This window comes from Arvicanthis niloticus, chromosome 2, assembly GCF_011762505.2.
Source record: "Arvicanthis niloticus isolate mArvNil1 chromosome 2, mArvNil1.pat.X, whole genome shotgun sequence".
In the NCBI taxonomy this organism is placed as follows: Eukaryota; Metazoa; Chordata; class Mammalia; order Rodentia; family Muridae; genus Arvicanthis; species Arvicanthis niloticus.
Window position 1 is genome coordinate 46,197,389 of NC_047659.1, and position 25,345 is coordinate 46,222,733.

The window sequence follows — 25,345 nt, forward strand, 5'->3', positions numbered from 1 at the left end:
ACCTTTAATCCCAGCACTTGGGAGGCAGAGGCAGGCGGATTTCTGAGTTCGAGGCCAGCCTGGTCTACAGAGTGAGTTCAAGGACAGCCAGGGCTACACAGAGAAACCCTGTCTTGAAAAACAAAACAAAACAAAACAAAAACAAAAACAAAACAAACAAACAAACAAAAAAAAGTCCCACGTACTGTTTTTCCCTGATTTGTCATTCATTGGTTCCTCTATCTTTAAACTGGACCATCTAACTGAAGGTGTGTTGGGGTAACTATTAAAAACCATTTGGGACTCGAATACTTTACCCTTAATAGTAGCTCACGTTACAAAACACCTAAGACAGGCGACACCTGGATGTCATACCCTTACCGAGTCAAACCACAGTATGGGGTCAGAGGGGGCAGGGAACACTGAAAGGGGCGAAAGGAACAAACGGGTTCTGTGAGATATGTGTGGATCAAACTGAGCTACTTAAAAGAGGTGCAGTGGGGCAACAGGCAAAATTCCAAGGAAATCCAACCTTGTTTCCCGTTCTGTCGTAGCTCTGAAGTGTTCTATCAGGAGGAGGAAAACAGCAACAAAACTTGGGACAGCTGTTATTTTAGGGAACACAGCTCTTTATACGTGTGAACTGAGAATACTTGATATTCTAACCTCAGAAAGCCACTGCGAACTAACCTCAGGTATACAATCTTATTAAACAAGACCTAAAACAAAGCAAGAGCCAGGCGTGCTTGGCATTTACCCCCCGTTCTCTCTTGCCTCTTGCCACCAGGGGGCGCTGCAACCAAGTACCCTTCCGAGAACTGAGAAACGCTCCTAGATGAGTCTTGACCACTCCGGCGCCCCGTAGCGCGGCGTCGCGTTCGGAGTCGTATTTCCGCCTTCCCGCGCGCCCTGACAAGTTCCTCCCCTCCGCCACCTGCGCGCTCTTGGATCTTTTCCGCCGGCTCCCGTCAGGGGGCGCTGTCTGCGGCGTCGCAGCGGCCGTGGCTGCCGGGCGACGATCTCCCGGCGGGCTGTGCGGCCCGGCTCGGGCGGCTGCAAGTGCCACGTCCCAAGAGCTACGCGGAGTCGCGGAGCGGGCAGTGCGCGAGGCGGAGCAGCGCTGAGCCGACCGGGTCGTACGGATCGCCCGCCGCCATGGGCTCCTCGCAGAGCGTCGAGATCCCGGGCGGCGGCACCGAGGGCTACCACGTCTTGCGGGTAAGGGCTGCGGGGGCGGAGGCCTGGGGGGGACGCCGGGGCAGCCAGGCCCGAGTCCGGGGAACGTCCTGGGCGCGGCTGCCAGCGACGTGGCCGGGGACCCGCCACCCTGGCTCCTGGCCCTCCGCACGACCTCGCCGCGACCTGACCTGACTCCAGAAGGAGCCGGAACCCGTACCTGTGTTCCCGGGGAGGGTGACCGAGCCACAGGCTAAGCGGAGATGTCACGACCAGTGTCGGTTCATCTCGGCTACTCCTGGATGCTTGGAAAGGCCACCTGGGGAGGAAAAGGAGAACGAATGGCCTCGAGCTAGATTTGACAGACTTGAATTTACTTAATTTTTGATAGGACTTTTCCGTTCCGGGTTGCTCCTGACCCTTCCAGATATCCCCAACATTTCCTGGAGGAGTGGAACTTCCGTTCTTCTTTCTAAGATGAAATAGTCAGGGAGATTGAGGTTTAGGTCCGCGGAGGAACGTTTCCAAAATAGCCAGGCTTGTTAAGGGAACGCAGCGCCAGACACCAGGGGTCAAAGACACATCCTCCTGTGAACGGTCCTTTCCTCGTGGAACCAGGAATGTGGTGACACCTGTGTGAGTGCTAACATGAGCTGTGAACAGAGTGGCCTCAGTCTGCATCGCCATTTAGGGGCGATCTTCCCTGAGAGTGTGCTTGCTACCTTCATTTTCTGCCCAGGGTCCCATGTTCTGAATGAGATAACATTCTAAAATAACCCACATACCTGAATGATAGGGCTGTGATGGGTCACCTTTCTGATTGTCGGGACTGTGGTGTTTAGTTGCATCTCCATTCCACTCTTGAAGCCCAGCTCTTGGTAGGTAGAATAGTTTGTTTTTCCAGGGTGTTTCTTCATACGCCATATTACTTTTCCTATTTCCGTCAGCTAACCAAACTCCTAAATCCCACACTAAAAGGAAAAACAGAAAAAGAACTGCCCCAACCCGGATTTGAAGTAAAATTAATGGCAGTGCTTTTTTATCTAGTCTGATTTTGAGTTGATCATGTGAGGTATATTACCCTGTTAGTTGCTGATTCTTGGAGTGGTTTACTGTGGCTGTGAACCCTTAGGGAGCTGTAGTATTTTTATTATAATAAACACCCAGGGAAACCTAGTAAGACACATTAGTGTTAATGAGTAGGAAAAAAAAAAACAGTCTTTAGGGTCTTAAACAGATCTTCATGTCAACAGGACTCCAGTTTAATGATCTCATTCCTATGGAAGACAGTTGAAGCATGTCTTCTTCACAGGTGTACTCCGGAGGATTTCTGTGTGCATACATAGTCAGTAGTACAGGTGTGTTATTACTCTCTTCCTTGAGCTTTAGAAGTACTAGGGCAGCCTCAGTTACCAGGCTGCATCTGGAGCACAAATGTCACAAAATAGGGAACGATTCTACACAGGGTTTTTACCCAAGGAAGCTTTAGTGATTGCATTATGAAAGCAAATGTTTTAAGTTCTTCTCTCTCTCTTTCTCTCTCTCTCTCTCTCTCTCTCTCTCTCTCTCTCTCTCTCTCATACTGCCACTCATTGCCTTACCTTTATTTTCAGAGAGAAAAGAATGATATTCTTCTTTCCATCTGTTACTGCCTAAGTGCGTGGTGGTGCATTCCATGACAGGATACTGAACTTGTGAACCAGTGTGTCCACAGCAGGAAAATTTTGAGATAATTTCACCGGTTTGAACTGATCTAATTTCACTTTTTTTTTTTTTTTTTTTTTTTGATAACCACCAGTTCACTGGTCATTTACTTGTTAGTGGTAAAAACACTATTCACTGTTCTGATGCCCATATCTGCTGCTGTCTTACCATTATTTCAGGAGACCACATAAAAAAAGTGAACTTAACCTTGAGAGATTATTTTCAGTACTTACTGCTCAGCTCTGCTTTACAAATCTTCGGACAACCTGAAACAGGCCCAGCAATTACTCTAAGCAGAATACTTTATCTTCTTAGGTGCTATGTATTTCTGTCTTCCTGTCTGTTCTCTTAGGTGGTGTGTATTTCTTCTGCCTTCCTGCCTGCGTCAGTGCAGTTGTGATCCCATTATATATTATTCACTTTGTTGTGCCCGTTGCAGAAGTGACTGCCCATGGCAGAGAGTGTCTCCTGTGGTCATTCAGTGTGTCTTATGCATAGAGAAGCATCTCTTCCCATACTTCGTTTTTCTCAGGCTTATTTGTGTAACTGTTGGATGCATATGATACATACTGTGAAGTTTCCTAGCAGGGCAGTGAGGTTCACTGAATTGAGCTTCATAGGAGAATGTGCTTAACTAGCACCTCCTGGTGTTGAGCACTGAGTTTTCTGGTCTTTAATTCTTAAAAGGATATGTTGAGACCCTTAAATTTTTTTTGTTTCACTTAAATTATACAATTCCAAAATTACCGACTTTTAACATTCTATGAATACTGATCTTCATTTTACTAAGTTGCTGTGTTTTCTGATTATGTTCTTTAGAGAATACTTAAACAAATTTCAAGATAAAACAAAGTTTCATGAAATTGCATTGTCTAAAGGTAAATACTGCTGCAGTGTTTGTCTTTATTTTCCTGTGCTTTACTTGACCCCCTATATATATATGTGCCACAGAGGTTTTGAATGATATGACATAATCAAGTTGAGTGTGGACAAAATATATATTAGAGCAGGGTGTGGTCAACCACACCCATAATCCAGCACTTTGTGAGGTAAGGCAGGATTGCCAAAAGTTGAAGACCAAGTTTGTATACAAAATGAGTTTCAAGCCACACTTAGTTACAGAATGAGACCCTGTTCAAAATCAATTTATTTCTTGGTAAATAAATTGGATCTTAAGCATTAATTAGAAAGCTGTGCTTTCAAGGAAAAGTTTATCAAACACCCTGAATATTTTCAAAAGTTATTTTTTAAAAGTGGGTACTTGGTCAGAAGAGATGGCTCACTGGTTAAGGTCACATACTGCTCTTGGAGAAGACCCAAGTTCAGTTCCCAGCATCCAAATGCATGGCTCACAGATGCCTATAACTTGAACTGTAAGAGTTGCACCTCTGGACTGCCAAAGTGAACTCTATAGTGGTGCACACCTTTATTCCCAGCATTCTGGAGGCTGAGGCAGGCAAATCTCTGAATTTAAGCACAGCCTGGTCCATATTTTGAGTTCCAGACCACTTGTGTCACAGGGTTTAAAGAAATGTTGCTTTTAAAATTCAAACACTAGGTTAGAACTGTGTATCACTGTTTACAGAAAATGTGTCAGTTAGGGCTTCTAGATTTTGTAGACGTTACTATAGTAACTGTAGGTTGCCTCCTACAGTCACTGTATGTTGAATGCTGGATTCTTGCTTTGATTTGACATTTGTTATCAAGTGAGTCCAACAAAGACATTCCCAAATTTTCATCTTTGGAGTGGTCTCTTAGATGGCCATTATAAATTAAACGATCCTGACCTGACATAACACTCAGAGAAGGGAGCTCTCCAAGACATTCTGGAACCAGTGCTAACACCAATTTGGGGACATGTTGTGTTACTCTCCTGACTGATGGGTCATTGATAGGCTTTGTGTCTCCCCTGTAATCAGAGGCCTAACCCAAGCCTTGCTGCAGACTGCAGAATTTAGGTGCTAACTTCAAAGTGCAAAGTGGCTGCAAATTAGTCCTGTAGAAAAGAACACCTGGACCGCGTGTGCTCTTCAGCGGAGCTGCCCTGTTTCAGTGGTGCCTCGTTGACAAAAAGAAGCCCTGTTGCAGGTACTACTTCTTTGACAAACTCATAAACAGCTGGGCTACTTAATGCTGTTTTCCAAGTGGAATTAGAATGCTTTATAAGTAGGTGCCACCTGCAGATTCTGTCTCCCTGCCCATTGATTTCTTCAGTTTAACACCAGGAAGCTTTTTCATTCATAAGCATTCTTTAAATTACCTTCAAATGCAGGACACAGATGATTTCAGTTTCCTAAAGCCCCAGACACACAGTATGTGAACCTGAGGGCACCTTTAAACATTGTATCACCGAACATTAACTTTGTGTCCAAAGTCTTGAGCAAGTTAATCTGGCCCGCTGGGCTCCTCACTGGCCAGACCTCCTGTTCTCTATTACCTGTGGCTGTGGTAAGGATTCTGTGCAGCGCTGCTTCCACGGCCTTCTGGGCCAGTGCCACTGACACCACTGCACTTATTTTACCGTCCTTAATATTCTACTGAAAGGACTGTATTCTCATGATTCACTAACTTAAAAAAATGTGAACTAGTAAATACTTGGGAAGTTCAGCATGTGCTTTGGAATCTGACTGCATATTGCCTGGGGAAATGTGATTTTCTAGTAAAACAACTTGTTTCTCTAAAAGACACACTCATGATCAGAGTGGTTACTTTGAGAGACTGTATACTTACTGCCCTGTTTGCATTGCAAATAAATTTTCTATACTAGGAAAAGGAATGATGCTGGCCTTTTTCTTTCTCTTCTTCCCTTCCCCCCCATACACACCTTTGAAACCATCAAAACATATTTTCAGAAATGTGGAACCACGTTGACTAGTGGACATGGATACACTGAGAACTATTCTAGTAGACCACCCAAGGGTGCCTGGGGAACTGGATTCCAGCCCCTGCTGCTGGCTCAGCAGTCCTGTGAACCTCTTCAGATTGCCTGTGAAAGTAGGCTAGAGCAGTGCCTCTGCCGCCTTCGCCACTCAGCCCCACAACACACATTAGACGTAAATATTTGCTAACAAGTACTATTATATCTTAATGCATCCTAACCTTAGGTTATCCTGTGCATTAAGTGAGGTGTTCCATGGCACACTCTGGACTATGGTTAAAACGCAACGAAGGTTAGCTGGTGGCTTTATTACCAGCATTACATTACTGCCTAGTTTGTGAAATCCACTAGTGCAGTGGTAATACCAGTTTTAGTAGCGTTCCTTTCTAATCAGCTAGTAGATACTTTTTGCCTCTGTGCCTAGTCCTGTATATGCGGCTGTTTGAAACATGAGTTTGGAGGGAGGTAACAGGGTGACATGCTAGGAGCCTGTGCATAGCTGAGCTTGATTCCCCGGCTCCCACAAGGCATCAGCAGAGAAATGACTCCCAGGAATTGTTCTCTGATCTCCACACCCATCTTTGTGTGTACATTGCTCTGTCTGTCTGTCTCTGTCTCTATCTGTCTCTTTCATACACATACAAAAGTTTTAGTTCCTATCCCTAAAGTAAGTAAGTAAGTGTGTGTGTGTGTGTGTGTGTGTGTGTGTGTGTGTGTGTGTATGGTACTTGTTACTTTTAAAGAATTTTCATTTTTGAAGAAATTGTTTGTTTCTTGGAAGTCAGGTGAGCAGCATTGTCTTTCTCATTACTCTGCCCCACTGTGAGTGGACACTGTCATTAGTGCTCCTAAGAACCCAGGTAGTCATGGCAGTCTTCTGCATTTGGTGTTCTTCATGCCTTTCAGCCTCACAGACCATCTGGTTTGACTGCCTCCCTTCAGTCACACCGTTAGCCTTTCTTCCTCAAGAAAAGCATCCAAATCAGTATTTGAGCTGGGGGATTTGGATAGTTTTTGCCCCCTATTCCCAGATCTTTTCTAGAAAGCTAATTTTGCTTGCTTTTTTTTTTTTTTTTTTTTTTTGCCGATTCTTTTGGGTCATCAAAAGTTGGTCTTGATTGTTTGAGATGGGGTGTGTTTATATTGGAACTTTTGAGCTAAAGTCTAAGCCTTCTGAGCAGTTGGGACGATAGGCATACTACTGCAGCTTGATAATAACTCATTTAGAGTCGCTTTATGTGTTACACACTACATCAGAGGACTAGTTGTTGGAACATAAAAGGAGAATTTGTTGGTGAATGAGGCCTAACTTTCTAGCCTGTCACAGAATCGTTACTATACATTTTGTCTTTTATAACCACAGAGCATTTAGGTTTTGGGTTTTGTGTGTGTGTGTGTGTGTGTGTGTGTGTGTGTGTGTGTGTCACATTTGCAAAATCTTGCATTGCTTTGATCATGTAAGCACACACATGTATTATAAGGATTTATGTATGCAGTTGAAGTGAGTCCTCCAGGGACCACATGCATGTAATTATTTTCTAGTCTTTTTGAGTCAGGACCTCACTTTATAGTCCAGGTTAGATCTCACTAGATAGCCTAGGCCAGCCTCAAGCTTGTGGTACTGCCCCTGCATCAGCATCCTAAGAACGGGACTTACAGGTGGGCCTACTATACTCGTGTTTTCTAGCCTTGATTAGCATCTTTACTGCTTTTCAGTCAGTACAAAAGTGAGAATGCTGTGCTTATATTGAGAGCCAGCGTCCATGATGGCACAATCATTCATAGAGACTTTATCTGTATTTTATAAAGAAGAGTTTGTGGTACAGTTGGGCTGGGGAGGTAGCTCAACAAAGTGGTGGCCAAGCACGAAGACCTGAGTTTCATCCTCATTACCCATATAGGAAAAAGCTAGGTGTAATGGCCTGCTTGTAATCCAAGCATTGGAGATGCTAAGGCAGGCAGATCCTGAGACTTGATGAGATCTGATCAGTGAGGGTTCCCAGTCTCAAAAAGAAAGGCAGAAAGTGCCCAAAGAAAGACACCTGAGTTGCCCTCTGATTCCTCAGGCATGAGTGCATCCACACACACAAAAGAATCTCTACCAATATCCCTAGCCATCAGAGAAATGCAGTTCAAAACTACTTTGAAATACCACCTCACCCGTCAGAACGGCCATCATCAATAAATCTTGACAACAAATGTTGGAGAGGATGTGGAGAGAAAGGAAGCCTTATTCACTCTTGGGGGCGGGGGGGGGGGGACAGTCACTGTGGGAACCTGCTTGGAGAGTTCTCAAGAAGTTAAAAGCAAATAACTGTATGACCCAGCTATTTCACTCTGGACAAATACCCAGAGAACACTAAACTGTACCATAGAGGTGTTTACATTCCCATATTTATTGCTGCTTTATTCACTATAGCAAAAAATTGTAATCAGTCTACTTGATTATTAACAGATGAGTGGATAATGAAAATTTGGTATATGTATGTAAAATGGACTTCTACTTAGTTCTTAAAAATAAGTCAAAAATTTGCACAAAAGTGGATGGACTTAGAATGTGTAATTTTAAATGAGGTCACACAATCGCAGAAAGGGAAAAAAACCATTCTCCTCATGCAGAACCTAGCCAATAATACATGTGTGTGTGGCTACAGTAACAAGTGTACTTGTGGATACAGTGTATCACGCAGGAGAGAAGACAGGGGAAGTAAACATTAGGAAGGAGGATGGGCTGCATGCAGGTAATGAAGCTGAGTGTGAAAGGACAGAGAGCCAAGTGTGTGTCTAGGTCTAACTCTGGTGGAGTCGCAGTTTTGGTGGAGGACAAGAGCATCAAGAGGCTAAGAGATGGCTCAGAGATTAAGAGCACTTATTGCCCATCCAAAGGACCTAGGTTTGATTCCCAGGACCTACATGGTGTCTCACAGGCTCACAAAAGTCAGTAAACCCGATATCTTCTTCAGGCTTCTGCAGGCACCAAGCAGAACAGCCATGCACATAAAGTAAAATGATAATAAAGTTAAAAGTACCTATTTATATCGGTACTAAAACTATGTAATCCAGTGTATAGCTTCTGTTCTGAATGGCCACTCCAACTGTATAGAAGTTTATTTGGTTTCATAGTGTTTTGGTATAGTTAGTTTCTGTTTGTGGGTTTTTTTCTTAATTTACAACCTTTTTTTAAATAATCATCTTTGAAATTCAAACAAGGACCTTGACACAGTAATAAAAAGAGAGCCTTACCCTCTTAGCCTACTGTATCCAGGAAGTCTCCTGTGGTTCCCTGTCCAGGTGCTTTGTGGTAGCCATTGTGTCTATGCCAGCTGCAAAGCATAGAAGACATGCATGAAGAGTGCCCAGCCCCCAACTTCACCCAAACTCTGTTACTGTGAGACTCTACCCCTCCTCGTGAGTCTCTCCCAATTGGAGAGCTAAGTGGGAGAAAGGGTTGACACTGACTGACACATGAAGTTGAAATATTTTTTGTTACTATTGTCTTTAATGTGCGTTGGTGTTTTGTTTTGCATGTATGTTTGTGTGAGAGTGTCTGATCCCCTGGAACTGGAGACAGACAGGTGTGAGCTGCCATGTGGTTGCTGGGAATTGAACCAGGATCCTCTGGAAGAGCAGCCAATTTTCTTAACTCTAAGCCATCTATCTCTCCAGTCTCATGAAGTGGAATTCTTAATTCCGGAGAAGAGGAGGTAGGTGCTGTGTTGCTCAATCCTAATTGTCACCTAGGAGATTAGAGCACACCTCTAGGAGGCTATGCGGGGCTCCACATGTGAGTAGGTCCTGTGGACAGTGACTTAAGTGCATTACTCCCTGATAAAGTCATTATGATGGGATTATTGGAGGTGCTGAGGCACAGTCAGTCTAGCTGGAGGAAGCAGCCTTTGAGGTCATGTCCTTGAGACTGTATCCTGCCTGTCCAGTTCACCTCCAGCTTACGATGGATAGACAGGCACCAGTAAACTGAGCTGAGATGAACCTTTCTCCCTTAGGCTGTTTCTGTCAGGTGTTCTGTTTCAGTGAGGAGAAAATACTGGCTATAGAAGCTTTCCTGGGAAGGAATCACTAAGACAACAAAGGAAGTCTGTGTGCCGGGAGGGAGATTGCTTGATTGGCTCAGGCTAAGTTTGGTAGAACTTTAATATAAGATCAGAAGATAGAAGTAGGAAGTTGTAGACTATAAAGATGGTTCACAAAGCCTGGTCACTCATTCAAAGAATGAGTTCATTCAAAGAAACCCAATGTTCTTAACTCTAAGCCATCTAGCTCTCCAGCTTCATGAAGTGGAATTCTTAACTCCGGAGAAGAGGAGATGGGTGCTGTGTATGGTGGACGGAGAGAACTGGTCTCACGAGTTGTACACACACACACACACACACACACACACTCATAGTCACATAAGACAAAACTCCTGTGAAAAGGGAAAGTTGAAAGTTAATTATATTTATGACCTGAAACTTCATTGGGCAAACTTAATTTTTTTGCAGCTCAAAGAAGCACACTAATGCAGAATAGAATGTGCCATGAAAAATGCCCTTAATGTGTCGTGAGTTTTTGATATGTTTGCTGTTCTGGTTCTCTGTTCAATATTTCTTTCTATCCTAAAATCTTAATAGATTTTATGACCTGTGGAAACTTCCCCACTGTATCTGGACAGTACATAAGGAATCACTTGTTTTGAAATAAATGATTCAAATTCTAACTTCTAGACATGTTTTGTGGCTTTTGTTTGTATTTTATTTTGGTTTTGGCTTGGTTTGGAAGACAGTCGTGTGTGTCCCAGACTAGCCTCAGCTCACAGTGTAGCTGAGGATGACCTTGAACCCATGATCCTCCTTTCTCCACTTCTTAGTCATGTTCCACTTTTCAAACTAATTTTAATGTAGTAGAAATGGTTCATTTACAATCTCATAAACTTCTCTGGTTTTTTGTGGAGGGATAACAAGATCATTGCACCTGGCAACCACTGGTCAGTATCTCCATATCTGTATCAAACTATTCACAGCAGCTGTTGAAAATCCTGTGTTTGAAATGTGTTACATCCCCTATCCCCACCCCCACCCCAGCATCACAAGTAGCACTAAATACAGAGCTGCCTTCTCCTCTCTTGTTTGTGGTAGATGCATGGAAACCTTTCTCTCGATGGGTAAACCTTCATGACCATCTATCAGTGTGCTTTGTTGAACTGTGCTCTTGTGATTGCCATGTAGATGTGTGCTGTCCATCCAGCCCCATGCGGCTATTTTTAATTAGTTAAATGAAATTTAAATTGCAACTCTTAGTTTCACTAGTCAAGAGCTTTGTGGGTGTTACTGGTGGCCACTGCAATGGAAGGTACCCATTCAGAGAATTATCATCAGCGTTAAAGGCAGAGCAACAGCTCTCCAGAACCTTGTCCTTCCCCCACCCCACCCCCGCCCCGCCCACACACACACACACTGACCCGGTTCTACCTCTTATGTGATGCTCATAGCTGCCTTTTCTATGGTGGAGCTCACAGTAAGTTAGGTGATGCAGTAGCCTCTCATGTAAATTGTGTCAAATAAGTGTTCTTGTGAAGAATGAACATCAGAGCAAATTTGTTAGTTTGTTTTGTAGCCTTTACATTGACTACTCAGAGTCTTAAAAAAACAAAAGCTAATTGCAGGTTTTCACACTTTCCATGAAGTGGACATGCTCTTAGATTATAATTTCATTTCTCTTTTTCAGGTAGAGGGGAAATGCCGTAGGCCATTACATTAGCAATCCCTGTAAATGCATGCGTAGCTTGGTGACTTTTTACAAACAACCCTTGAACATCAGTCATATACCACCCACTCCCATCCCTCCCTAGGTTGAATTCTGTCTGCTACACTTATTTGTAGCAATGGCAATTAGCGTATTCTTGAACTTCATGGTAATATGTACTCATTTCTATATGTCTCCTTTGCCTTGAATGTTGCCTTATCCAGGTTGTGTTTTTATTAATATATTTAATACAGTTGAAAATATGCCAGATTTTCTTAATCTGCTGTTAATAGGCATTTGTATAACCCTCAATTTGGGAGTTTAACAAATGTGCACTGCTGTGAACACTGTCTTACTCCTTTTGGAGAACATTTGCATACCTTTTTCTGTGCGAACACACTTTAAGAGTGGAATATTGGGTCAAAAGGTGTACATGTTTTCAATATTAATAAATACTGCCGAATTACTATTTGGAGCCTCACTAGCAGTGGTTGAGCTTCTTAAATGTTCACCTGCGTTCACACTTAGTGATCTCCATCTTTCTTGTTTATGGCTTAAAGTTATGTTAGTCCTAGGTGGGGGGAGTGGCACATGTCTCTAATCCCAGGCTTGGGCTACTCCAGGCCGGTCAGTCAAGGCTACACAGTGAGATTCTGTCTCAAAACAAACAAAATAACTGTCTCAGTCTATTCTAAAGCTAGCTCTTATCTTTTTACTGCACATTTTAAACAATCTTAAAATTTCACATTTAACCTACTTATCTTAAATTACCATAGTATTTTGACCCTATAATAAGTGTCATATGGTTTGTGGAATCAGGTACATATAGTTTTTGGGGTTTTGGGGGTTTTTTTTTGTTTGTTTGTTTGTTTGTTTTTGGTTTTTTGGTGTTTTTTTTTTTTGTTTGTTTGTTTGTTTGTTTGATTAAGGTAGGTTTGAAAGAAGCAAAAGATAGCCGGTGGTGGTGGTGCAAGCCTTTAATCCCAGCACTTGGGAGGCAGGCGGATTTCTGAGTTCGAGGCCAGCCTGGTCTACAGAGTAAGTTCCAGGACACCCAGGACTACACAGAGAAACCCTGTCTCGGAAAAAAAAAAAAAAAAAAAGAAGAAGAAGAAGCAAAAGATAAATCAAGGTCCTAAAAGGAACAGAAAGTACTGAGATAGTCATCCGATGCTGGGGGATCAGCTCCCAAGGAGAGTCTTGTGAATGGATAAGATTGCACGAGGAGCCTACCCATGTAGAATCTCGGCTACTTTCTAACCCTTGTAGGCCTCCTTCTCTATACTGTGACAAGTGGAATGAATACTAACCAGAGATAGATTTTCAGAGCTCCCTCTGCTGGTGTCCTAGCAGTAATTAAGATATCTTGCCCTAATTTGTGCTGGGCTCTAATGGTGTATAATAAATTTGAAAAAGGAATTAATTTCAAGGTCCATTAAAAACAGATGAAATCGATGTTTGTAGCAAATGAAATGGAAAAATAGAAAGGGTTGTTTATTTCTTTTAGAATTCAGACTAAGCTATTGAGTCTTTTTTGAGTTACAGGGAGGATACTTCTGATGATATTGGAAGCTTTCCATTTCAAACAATACTTTAAACTTTATTACATTGTGAGGACGGATAGGGCAGCATGCTAGGAATCAGGGTAGGGTCACCTTTGGAAGTCGATGATACTGCAAAAGTACTCTTCCTGGCTCTTTTTAACTAGAAGATAAACTAAAAGATAAGCACAAATTTGATCAGTAAACTAGTTAGATTCTAGACAATGCTACCAGTGGCCATTTAGAACCCATATTTAGATAATCAGATTAGATATGGACCCAGTTAAAGAAAATTTATTCTGAGGGGTGTCTAAGGGTTGGCTTAACTTTTTAATACCTGGGGCATCTCACATCTAAATGATAGTTGTGGTGAGGGTCCCTGACTAGTAGATGTGACGTCACCCTTTTCCTGACTATAACTGGATCTGTTTGGTTTGATTTGAGACAGGATCTCTCTGCTGTGTAGCCTGTCCTGGTATGTGCCACATACCCTAGGAAGTCACCCTCTGCCTTTTAGAGTAACCATTTAAGAAGAAATCTGTTTGATATTTTGACTTTTAGCTGTTTTGGTAATACATATAATAGGAAGGCTTCCATTTAAGAAAACTAGCCCCAAAAAATTGAAGAATGTATTCTGATTGCTTTTGTAGTAGAACACCCTTGGGGCTGGAGAAATGCCTCGGTGGTTAAGACCATAGTCTGTTCTCACAGAGAACTGAGTTTACTTTTCAGCACCCACACTGGGCAGCTCACAACAACCCTGTAGCTCTAGCTTCAGGGATCTAATACTCTCTGGCTTCTGCAGACACCTGCATTCATTTGTACATGCCATACACAGACATATACATGTAAATGTAAATAAAAATAAAATTTTATTTTATTTTTTGAAACACCCTCACTAGTAGCCCCACCTGGCCTAGAATTTGATATGTAGACAGGCCAGGCGCAAATTTCTACAGATCTGCCTACCTCTGCTTCCTCAGGACCAAGACTAAAGTAAAGGTATACACCACTATGCTACCCACAACCCTCAAAAAAAGATCTTTAAAGAAATAGGTAATTAATGAGACCCTTTTTATTAGAACTAACATCTTAAATCATTTTTTCTTTGATATTTAACTTATTTATAAAAAGAATTTGTAGCAGGATCATTGAGATGGACAAATAATTGAATATCTAGGAAAGATGGAAGACCCATCTATGGAGAAGGTGAAAATAACAGCTGTTTTGCAAACAACTCTCTTCAGGAGCCTAGAACTGCAAGGCCACTAACAGACTCTGGGTTGGGTGTTGTACTGTGCCTCTGGGCCCTCCCTTTCCCTGGTAGCCCTGTTTAGTTAGATACTTGCCCTCCTGTCTTCCCACCCTCTCCTCTCAGTGTCTTTTGTGAACAGGAAGCTGACATCTTGGAAGCCCACTCTCCATTTCCCCCTTTATATCCCTCTAGAGCTTCCTCAGGCTTAATCCAAAATTTACACGGAAACATAATAAAGCAGAAAAAAACATTTTTAAATAAACACTGACCCATCTCTGTAATAGAACATTACTTACTGAGCAAAAGAAAGATATATAGTTTTGTTGTTTAGGGCTGATGATAGTAAAATAAATTAAAAAAAAAAAAAAGGCTGGGTGCTGGAGACTCAGGTCCTTAATCCCAGCACTTGGGAAGCAGAGGCAATCTGATCTCTGAGTTCCAGGCCAGACTGGTCTACAGAGCAAGTTTCAGGACATCCATGGCTACAGGGGAAAACCCTGTCTCAATAAACAGAAACAAAAAAAGAAACATTGACCCAAGAAGTACAGAACAATTTTGAATGTTCTTCTAGGAATATCTACAGCTTTATATGCATATAAATATGTATGAACTGTACTTTGCATAGCCTCAGAATTGCCCTTGAGCCTAAAGCTAGGCGTGGTGGCTCATCCCTGTAACTCCAGAGCTTAGACAGTTTTTGCTGACACTTCCAGCCTGGACTACAGTGTATGTTTCCAACCCCAAAAAAGAACTAGATAGTGTAGTTCAGAAAATCAGCCTATAAATACTAGTACAGGCTTCATTTTTAGGGTTGTTTTGACAGTGTTAATAACCTCAAGCAGAATACAAATTCCTTATGGGGCCGGGTATGACAGCAGACATTTGTCCCAGCACAGGTAGGTCCCTGAGTATGAGGCCAGCCTGGTCTACAGAGGAAGGTCCTGTCCAAAACAACAATGACAGAAGTTACACACTTGGAAAAATCTTTTGAAAAAGCCAGTGTAAAATTAGTTGTATTCATGTTGGGGTTTTTGGTTTTATTTGTGTTCCCGTGTGTTTAGAACGTTTGGTAGACAGTGCTAATTCCCGTTAGCTCTTCCCCTTTGGAGCTTCCTCGCTCTGTGCTAGCTCCAGATCGCTCAGGTTTGTGATTAGAGGCCTGCGCACCTCTTGATGCTCTGCAAGGTTAGCTGGCTGCGCTGCCACTGCTGCTCCTTTGTGGTGTTGAGCTGAGTGATGCCTGAGAAATAACTGCTGCGTGTGTCTCGGCACTGGTTGTCTGCTGATTTGGGGGAGGGTACCACCCATTCTGCACCCTCTGCTCCATCTCCACTTTCATTTTCAAGTGCTTATTTCAAGTATTACTTTTACAGGTACAGGAAAATTCCCCGGGACACAGAGCTGGACTGGAGCCTTTCTTTGATTTCATTGTTTCTATTAACGGTTCACGATTAGTAAGTTCACCTTTTTATGTTTTTTTATATAGAACTTTGTAATTTTCTTCAAAGTGGAATTTAAAATTTTTTCTAGGTTAGGTGTATTTTAGAAATAAATTTAGGTGTATTTTAGAAATAATTTAGGTGTATTTTAGAAATAATCATGTTAGGGGCTATTGAGATTTCTCATTGGGTAAAGATCCTTGCCACAGAAGTCTCAGGACCTGAATTGAATCCCTGGAACACATGCAAAGATAGAGGGAGAAAACTGATTCCAGAATTTCTTCTTACCTCCACATACGCACTGCAAAACATGAGTGTTAGGTCTTGTGCACTCTCCCTCTCCCTCTCATGTGCGCATGTGCACACACACACACACAATCAGGTGTACATATAATTTACATTTTGTTTGTTTTGTTTCTTCAAGACAGGTTCTTACTATGTACCCCTAGAGCTTGCTCTGTAGAGTAGGCTGGCCTGGAACTCACAGAGATCTACTTGCCTCTGTGTCCTGAGTCCTGGGACCAGAAGCATGCACCATTATGCCCAGCATATTTAACTCTTAAGAGGACGATGCTAGTAAACATTAAAGTCTCACATTAGCTTAGAGAAGTAGAATCTCTCCAGAGTTGAACTTCATATATTAAAGTTTGATTTTTCTAGACTGTTGACAAACGGACTAGGAAAGTGGGGCTTCCCTGCGAGTTTTCATGGGTCCCGTGATACATAAAGTTATTGAAACAACAAAAATAGTTGTTCTCAAAGCTCAAAGAAAGAGTTATTCTCAAAAAGCTGCTTTTTCTAAACTGTCTTCAGTTTACTACTGATAGAGTCTGTTGAAAAAGAAATTATGTAACTTCTACAGAGGGAATTCTTAAAACAGTCTGTATTTGACTGGTTTTGTTTTATAATAATCTTACTAAATTTTTGCTCATAATTTGTCTTGTTTCTGACATAATGGTCTTTGTTTATGTAATACACTAACATGCTTTCCCATATTCCCTTTTAGCCCCCACTAAACAATAGAGCATGTGTTAGAAAGGAATCCAAAATTAGACTTTAAGGTCAGAACATATTTTAGATTTTAAAAGCAAAGTCATTATAACTTTGTTAGATGCAACTTCTTATGCGATATTTTGTTTTTAGCCACTGAGTTGCTTGGTCACCCCAGTGTTGGGTTTGTATTCCATGGTTAGCTATTAGAAAAGCAGTCTGCTTGGATAATATTCAGAGTTCTTCATTTCCTGATATTCTTTTACTTGGAGAAACATTTGAATGTTAATATAACTTTTGCCTGATGGAGTTTGTATTTATACTGATTATTAATATTACTTTATGTTTATGAGATGCTTAAACTAATAATAATTAGCATTATTTTTACTTACTAACGCCTATGATGTCTGTTTCTAGAATAAAGACAACGACACTCTGAAGGATCTATTAAAAGCCAATGTTGAGAAGCCTGTAAAAATGCTGATCTACAGCAGCAAAACCCTAGAGCTACGGGAGGCCTCAGTCACACCAAGCAACCTGTGGGGCGGCCAGGGCTTGTTGGGGGTTAGCATCCGTTTCTGCAGCTTTGATGGGGCCAACGAAAATGTTTGGCATGTGCTGGTAGGTATTGACCATGAACTGCTCCTATGGGTATAACATAGCGTAGAAAGCAAGAAAGACACTGGTTATCTCCAGGTTGAGAAGATTGTAGAGGTATTATTATTAAGGATTGTATTATGGAGATAACTGTGGTTTTCTGTTTCTGAAAAATTAGCATCCATTGCTGTTTAGGTACGGATTAGTTTTTAATTCAAAAGCCAAAGAGTTGATAATGCAGATAACCATAGAAATATTTTAAGTATCAAATATTGTATAGTTTTTGTGGTTATAAATTTAAACTACATATATTCTCTAGTTTCTTAAATCTGACATTTCTAATATAGGATATTGGGGGTTCTTCAGGAACTATAGCTAAGAGCTGTCGCTCTAAAATTCGGGCATTTGCTTTCTGTGTGTTGAGTTGGGGTATGTCTGTGTCGTCCTAGGAAGTGGAATCAAATTCCCCAGCAGCGCTGGCAGGACTGAGACCTCACAGTGATTACATCATTGGAGCTGATACTGTCATGAATGAGGTAATTAAAACACTGCTTAGTAAGGAATTGTGCTAGGTAGTTACTGCGTTTGTTAGTAATCAGAGAGTCACATTTCCTCTCTGCTGTTTAAGCTCAGGATATTTTCAAGATACCTTATGACTGAGGGTGTTAAACGGAACATCTGAAGTTGCCTCCATAAGGGTGGCTCTGAGAAAAACATGTGGTCCTTGCACAGCTTCTTTGTGTGATATAGACACCTCGAGGGCTCCTCCAGCAAGTCTCGTTTCTCATTGGTTGGACTTGTCATCCATTATACATTGCTACAGAGTCTCCCTTAGCTCAGCTCTATAGTCAGATCCTTTTCCTCAGCTGTTAGCTAGTGGAAGTACACACAAAATCAAAATAAAGAAAAGTAAGGGACCTGAGTAACGCAGGCTCTGTAAAGCTTGAGGGAAGGAGAGTTCATAGTAAGCAGGTGAGGAGGCTGGAACTGGCCAGAGGCCTGGCATCCAGTAGACTTGCTCAAATTAATACGAACATTAAATTAGACTCTGCTTGCCCAGTTGGTATTAAATAGTGGCTTCCATGACTAAGGTAGGGCCCTGAGGCTGAATTCTTTTAGGAAGTTTCTCAGTTGATTTTGATAGGAGCCAGATTTGAGACCCACTGTTCTCAAGTACAGCACCTTTAAGTTTTTTCTCTTGATGTGCATGCAGTCTGAAGACCTGTTCAGCCTTATTGAGACCCACGAAGCAAAGCCCCTTAAGCTCTACGTGTACAACACAGACACTGACAACTGTCGGGAAGTGATCATTACACCAAATTCTGCGTGGGGTGGAGAAGGCAGGTAAGACCATTCACAGGGAAATTGGGACTGCTTAGTCCTAGCCACACAGATGTGCTATAGCTTTTATTTACTGTGTTATAAAAGAACACTGTTGTTTTTAAATAACATCTTAATTTTTTCTTAAAATCTCTGAGAAAAAAATGATGTAGAATGTTGAAATTAATAATACATTTTTTTAAAAGTACATGCGTAGGGAGAATAGCACCTATTTTATAGCCCATTTGTTTTGTTTTGCTTTGCTTTTCTTGGCCTAAGAGCTAACTGCCTTTCTAACTTGAGGAATTATTGATTATAAGTCATAATTGCAGAAAAGCCTATGCAGAGTTAAACTTTACACTCATAAAACCAGACATTATATACATGTACACCTTTAATCACAGCATTCAGGAAGTAGAAGCAGAAACATCTCAAGTTCAAGAGCATCTTGGACCACACAAGACACTCTCTCAAAAAAAGTTCATCCTTTTTAGAAGGCTTGCCTCGTGAACTTAATTTGCAAAGAAGAAGCTTCTGTGTACATTTGGTGGAATGTTTTTGTTTCGCAACACACAAAGGGCCTCTTCCAGTGTGTTTTCATTTTTGTCTTCTTCCTCTTGCTGTGATACAGTACCCTGCAAAGAGTGGCTTGTGGGGAGACAGCTGTTACTTTAGCTCACAAGTTCAGGTTGCAGTCCATCACTCTGAGGAAGTCACAGTAGCAGGAGCCTGAAACATTGAGTCACCGCACAGCCTTAGCAGAGAGAAAATGAATGTGTCTGCTCAGTGCTCCTCCGCTAGCTTTCTTTGCACTTACACAGTACAGGGACCCAAACCAGGGGATGGACTGGGTCTTCTGCATCAGTTAGCAACCATGACAGTCCCCACATCCATGCCACAGACCACCCTGATCTGGACAGAACCTCTTTGAAACTCTGCACACTGTGGAAGAATATACAAGTCAGATTAGTGCCACAGAGTACTTGGTGACATGGAGCACAGGTCACAGAAACAAAACAGCTTTATACACAGTGAGGCCCTGCGGCAAAGACATCGTTTGTGCTTTCATGTTTAATGACACTGACTGCATGCTGTACATTCGTACTTAGCGCCCTTCTGTTATAAACATTGTAGACATCGTTCCTTTCCTTTGAAGACTTTCTGCTTTTATATAGTTTAATACTATTTATGGGCATCTCTTTAGACAGTTCCTTTTCGGCCATTTTCTCCAATGTGCTCTGCCTGTGTACTCAGAGAGTGTCTCTGCCTCTTGTCCTTCATTCCTTAGAAGCTGACCGTGTATTACTCGACCAGTCTTTATTTCAAGCCTCTCTTGAATTTGCAGCAGATTTGGCTGTTGCTTCAAGCTCTTTCTCTGTCATTACCTAGTTATTTTGAGTAGCAGGCACCTCATAAGGCAGTATGGCGGTACCCACCCCGGAGCTGAGAAAGTGGACATAGCAGGATTGATTCCAAGTCCAAGACCAGCCTGGGCTACATAGCAAACCCTGTAGCTCCCATCAAACACTCGTCCCCGGCAAAAATAAAAACAAAAAACTGTAACAAAACTCCTTGCTTTAAAATGCAATTATGTCAAAAGGCAATCACTGATCAATAATCAATGACTTAATCAGAGACTTAATCTTTCTTCCATTAATTTTGAGAGGAAGTGTAGCTTTGATGATAAGAGAAAATGGAAGTATAATTTTGAAACACAAAGTATCACTGTGGCAGGGCGGTGGTGGCGCACGCCTTTAATCCCAGCACTTGGGAGACAGAGGCAGGCGGATTTCTGAGTTCGAGGCCAGCCTGGTCTACAGAGTGAGTTCCAGGACAGCCAGGGCTACACAGAGAAACCCTGTCTCGAAAAAAGAAAAACAAAACAGCATCACTGTGAAAGTTGGATTTGGATAAGGAGGAGCTGAAGTTGGACACTGCCCACTCCACCAGCTTTTGTAGTAGTGGGGCCAACAGAGATAATATGTGTGCCTTGGCAAAGGAGAGAGATAGAGGAATCCATGCAAAGTGGCTCTGAAAGTGCCAGGTACTTTGGAAAAGATGAGATCATGGTGGAAACAGATTGGAACCTTAACTTGTCAAAGGCTGTAACTTCAGTGGTCCAGATTTGGCTTACTTTGAGCCCTAAAACTCGTCTCATATAATCTATAAGATAAGAATTCATTGATCCATTGTGCAGAAAAGAGCTGTCACCATAGTACGCATGCATTCATATGGATTCCTGCTTGATGTTAGAGACAGCTGAAGACCCAGGTGCAGAAAAAAGCATTCCACTGATAAAAGAAAGGACCTATCTTTAGTTTTCTTGTTGCTTCCAAGATTTTCATCTCTGGGCAGAAGCTGATCAGCTGATTTTGGCTATGAGTTGCTCTGTTTGATTGGCAGAATAGAGCACTGCACACATGGAGGACAGCAGGAATTCTCCAGAGGAAAAGAAAGAACTGAGACAACAGACTGAAAGAAGCAGTGTGCTCACATCTGTTAGAAAGGTGCCTCTGGTGACAGGGGCAGGAAAACAATAGATGAAATTGTCATCAACTATATAAATCTGGCTTATGCTGTGTTCTTATGCTGTATTCATCATGTAGATGTGTGTAGAACTCTTCAGAGGCAGGCAGGGTGTGATCTGTGCAGTAGGTTGTAATTAGGTGTCTGCCTAGTTCCAGGAACTGTTAAGGCAATAAAAAGCAAAGACTCTGTTCCTACTAGCCTTAATAGTTTATTGAAGGTTAAACTATTAACAGATAGTTAAAGTAAACATGTCATGTGCGTGCTGAATGGTGATAAATGTTTGAAGAAAAATAAGAACTAAGAGTAGTGGACTTACAGTGTTATCTGTAGGGTGGATCCCAGAGGCCTGTGGGAAGCTGGCATTGTTTAACAGAATGAAATGCAGAGGAAGACAGGGGATCAGGAGTCCAGACTACATGAGACCATATCTCAAAAAAACCCAAAGGAGTGGGAGGAAATGCATGGACTTATATGTTTTAAAACCTCAAAGAAATGAAGTTGTGTTTTATAACAATAAGAAAAATGTTTTTTAGCCTTGGATGTGGCATTGGCTATGGTTATTTGCACCGAATACCTACACGCCCCTTTGAAGAAGGAAAGAAGATTTCCCTTCCAGGACAAATGACTGGTACTCCCATTACTCCTCTTAAGGATGGGTTTACAGAGGTAAGATCATTTTACCAGGCAGTCATTTCTGTGTGTGGAAACCTGTGTTGGTGGTTGTAGTTGAGACATGCAGTGCTAAGTTATGTTGCATTTGAGGTTCCTGTACATCTGGAGGGAGGTGTATGCTGGCTGGCCTTTAGAGAACAGAGGACTAGGTGTGCAGATATGAGATCATCGGTACAGAGGGCAGTTTAGGCCAGTGGAAGGTGATGAGAATGAACACAGGGTTGTATGGCTTGCGGGGTTTTTAACAGTTCCTAGGAAGTTATCCCAGTTGCTTGCCTCTGTCTGCTTGGCCACATAAAAACTACACTCCTGAAAAGATGTAAAGGTGGGGCTAGGTTTTGGTGGTAGTGTCTGCGTGCGTGCGTGCATGTGTGCATGTATGCATATATGCATGTATGGCCAATGAGGCCAGAAAAGGGAATCAGAGCCCTTGAAGTTAGAGTCATGTGTAGTTGTGAACTGCCCAGTGTGGGTACATGAAACCAAACTCAGGTCTTCTGTAGTGCTTGCTGCTTTTGTTGCCATCTCTCCAGACCCCTGCCATATTGTCTTAATTCGGCCTACCCTACTTCCAGAGGAAGTGCAGCTTCTGAGAAATTTCTCCTTCCCTTACTCCCCATGCCTGCAAGGCCCAGGGCCAGAGCCCAGGTAGTTCACTGTTTCACTCTGCTATCCTCTTCCACCCAGGAATTGGGTGTAGAGAGGTTAGTGTGTAGAGACTGTAGTGTCACATGGCGGCCAGAGGAAGGACAGCATAGAATGAGAGGATGCAGAGAGTCATAAGGGAATTAGAAATGACACTGAATATAAGGACTCTCGAGTGTCTAGAGACTCCTGAAAGGTGGAGGTATTGTCAGTAAGAAGAGTGAGTACACTGAGGTCAGAAATCTTGAGATTGGAGAAATGAATCATGATGTTAAGATTTCCAGCTGGTTTCATAAGTAATTGTCTACCCCACCCCCTTTTTTTGCTAGGTCCAGCTGTCCTCAGTCAGTCCCCCATCTTTGTCACCACCAGGAACTGCAGGAGTTGAGCAGAGTTTGTCTGGACTCTCCATTAGCTCAGCACCACCAGCTGTGAGCAGTGTTCTCAGTACAGGTATGTAGAGCCGTGCTCCCCTAGCTGGCTCCATTCGTTCTCTACCCGGTAAGGGCTTTCGTTTTGATTTACTGTTGCCTTTAACAGCTGTATGGAGAGAGAATTCCCATGCCACCTAACTCATCCACTTTAAGTGGCTTTTAGTTATTGGCAGAGTTGTACAACTAACACCTCAGTCAACGTGGAATACTTCATCGCCCCTCACCCCAGAGAAACCCTCCACTCACCTCTAGCCACTCCCTGGTTTCCATAGTCTGCCGGGCTGAAGCAGCTACTAACCTTGCTGCCCACTGTGGACATTTCATAGAATATGTATGGTCTTGTGACTGCTTTGTCTTCTTAGCTTGATGTTTTCAAGGATCACTGATATTGTTGTATATATTAGTGTTTCATTCCTTTAATGTTTTACAATATGGCGGTGTTACATTTTCTTACCCATTCATCAGTTGAGGGATATTTAGGCTGTTTCTGTTTGGCTTTCTGAGTAAGGCAGCCTATACCCTTGTGTGCAAGTCTCTGAGTCTGTATGAGGTCACATTTCTATGGAGCATTTACCCACATGTGGAGTCACTCAGTACCGACACACTTCTTTTTCCCATTTGCCATCGCCTGTTTTCTGGTTTCTCCTCTTCATAATATCTGGAGTTGATTATATTGTCAGAAGCACTAACCGAATTCTGACGTCCTTTATTTAGGAAATATGGGGGATGGGGATTTCTTTGTTGTTGTTTTTTTGTTTTTTGGGTTTTGTTTGGGGTGGGGGGTCTAATTTAGCTATTTATATTCAGAATTTGCTTATCCCCCACTCTGTTCCGGATTAGACTGCCCATCAAGAAGCATTGATAGGTGAAGGTATGATGTCTGGAGTTGGTCATCTGGTTTAAATCCTGTCACCTCTCAGAATCAGCTTTCCTTCCTAAGAGGGTATGCAGCCATTACTACAAGCAGGCATGTTTCCCAGATGCAGTCAGACCTTCATGTCATCAGACATGAATCACAGATGCAGTAGCAAGGGGCTTATTTTCCATCTAGTGTGTGAGTTCTTTCTGATGCTATGCTGACTTACACCTATCACGACCTTCTAGCTGATTTCTGAGTAGATCTGGTAACAGTAGGTCAGGCTGCTTCACAAGGCAGCAGGCCCATCTGGCCAAGTCATTCTAACTTACTGAGAATGACTTTTGGAGAAAATTGACAGCTCATTTTGGCTCCCTCCCTCGTCACATTACAGTTAAACCTGTACTGTGTGCGATGCATAGGCACCGAGGTCCCCTGGAGCTGATGAAATGGCTTCTGGATGCTGAAGAGACAAACAGGAATGAAGCAATACTTGCTCACAAAAGACTGAAAAGAACTGAATGTTTTCACTTGTTGAGTCAGTCCATTTAAAAAGACAGTACTAAAATTTTCAGCTTAGAGCATGAATTTCAAACATGAAAGTGTTAACCCCGTGACATGTCAGAAGCAGCTTCCTGTAGACATGTTTTTCATCCTGACTTCGTGTTCTCAAAGAACTCCACATAATAATTGTAGACAAAGGAAAGTGTGTTGGGTTTGTGTTTTACATTTTTTGTAGATGTTTTAGAAAATAGTAAGTGGCGTTAATCAGTGTGAATTTGGTACACACCTCACACTGTCTGCCTCTTCCACTGCCTTGTGTGATTTTTTGGCAGAAAGTGTATCACCACTTATAAGCCAAGGTTTTTATTGTTTGGTGTGTTTCATTTCTTCTTTCCCCTTCTGAAAGGTTGTGTTTCTTTCTTCCCACTGACAAGAGCCTCGGTGCCTAAAACACTATGAAGCACACAGTGGGTGCCCTCTAGCTCGAATATCTGAACTCGCCAACCATCCCACTCCCTTAAGAGTCTGATGGCGGAGGGGGGGAGGTAGGTGGCTCAACAGTTAGGGCACTGGCTGCTCTTCCAGAGGACCTGGGTTTGATCCCCAGCACCCGCATGGTGGCTCACAACTGTCTGTAACTATCTCTAGTCCCAGGGGATGCAACATTATTTATAATACATTCTATAGTACACAGATATCTATGCAGGCAAAACACTCACACATAAAATAAATACAGTAGTTTTTAAAAAAAAAAAATCTGATAACAAAAAAAATCTGATAAAAAAAATCTGATAACAGAAAAGAGCAGTCTTCTCCAAAACTACTAAGAACTTCCCAGACAGAGTAAAAACCATTCATGGCCCTAGACTACTATCCCTGCCCTCCATGTGTCAGTTAGTTTTTGGTACAGAGAATAGGATTCCCCTTTAAAGGCAAAGAAGTAGCACATGGAGGGCTTTATCAGGAGACAGGATTTGAAGCAAAGCCAGGCTATTTTTATTTTCTTTTTGTAAAAAAAAATTTTTTTTTAGATTTTTTTAAATGTGTATGAGTGTTTTGCCTTCCTGTGTGTATGTGTACCACACAT

The 25,345-nt window shown here is 42.2% G+C and overlaps 1 protein-coding gene across 1 annotated transcript in view; it reads left to right on the forward strand.

Annotated features, from left to right (window-relative positions):
• Positions 1-859: 859 nt before the first annotated feature.
• The window catches only part of Gorasp2 (golgi reassembly stacking protein 2), a 29,081-nt gene continuing 4,595 nt past the window's right edge, over positions 860-25,345 (forward strand). The window contains exons 1-7 of the mRNA XM_034496799.3: positions 860-1,197; positions 15,646-15,726; positions 17,119-17,322; positions 17,748-17,834; positions 18,512-18,642; positions 21,681-21,813; positions 22,794-22,917. Coding sequence (XP_034352690.1) covers positions 1,135-1,197; positions 15,646-15,726; positions 17,119-17,322; positions 17,748-17,834; positions 18,512-18,642; positions 21,681-21,813; positions 22,794-22,917 — 823 coding nt within the window. The 5' untranslated portion in view covers positions 860-1,134. The remainder of the gene's footprint in view (positions 1,198-15,645; positions 15,727-17,118; positions 17,323-17,747; positions 17,835-18,511; positions 18,643-21,680; positions 21,814-22,793; positions 22,918-25,345) is intronic.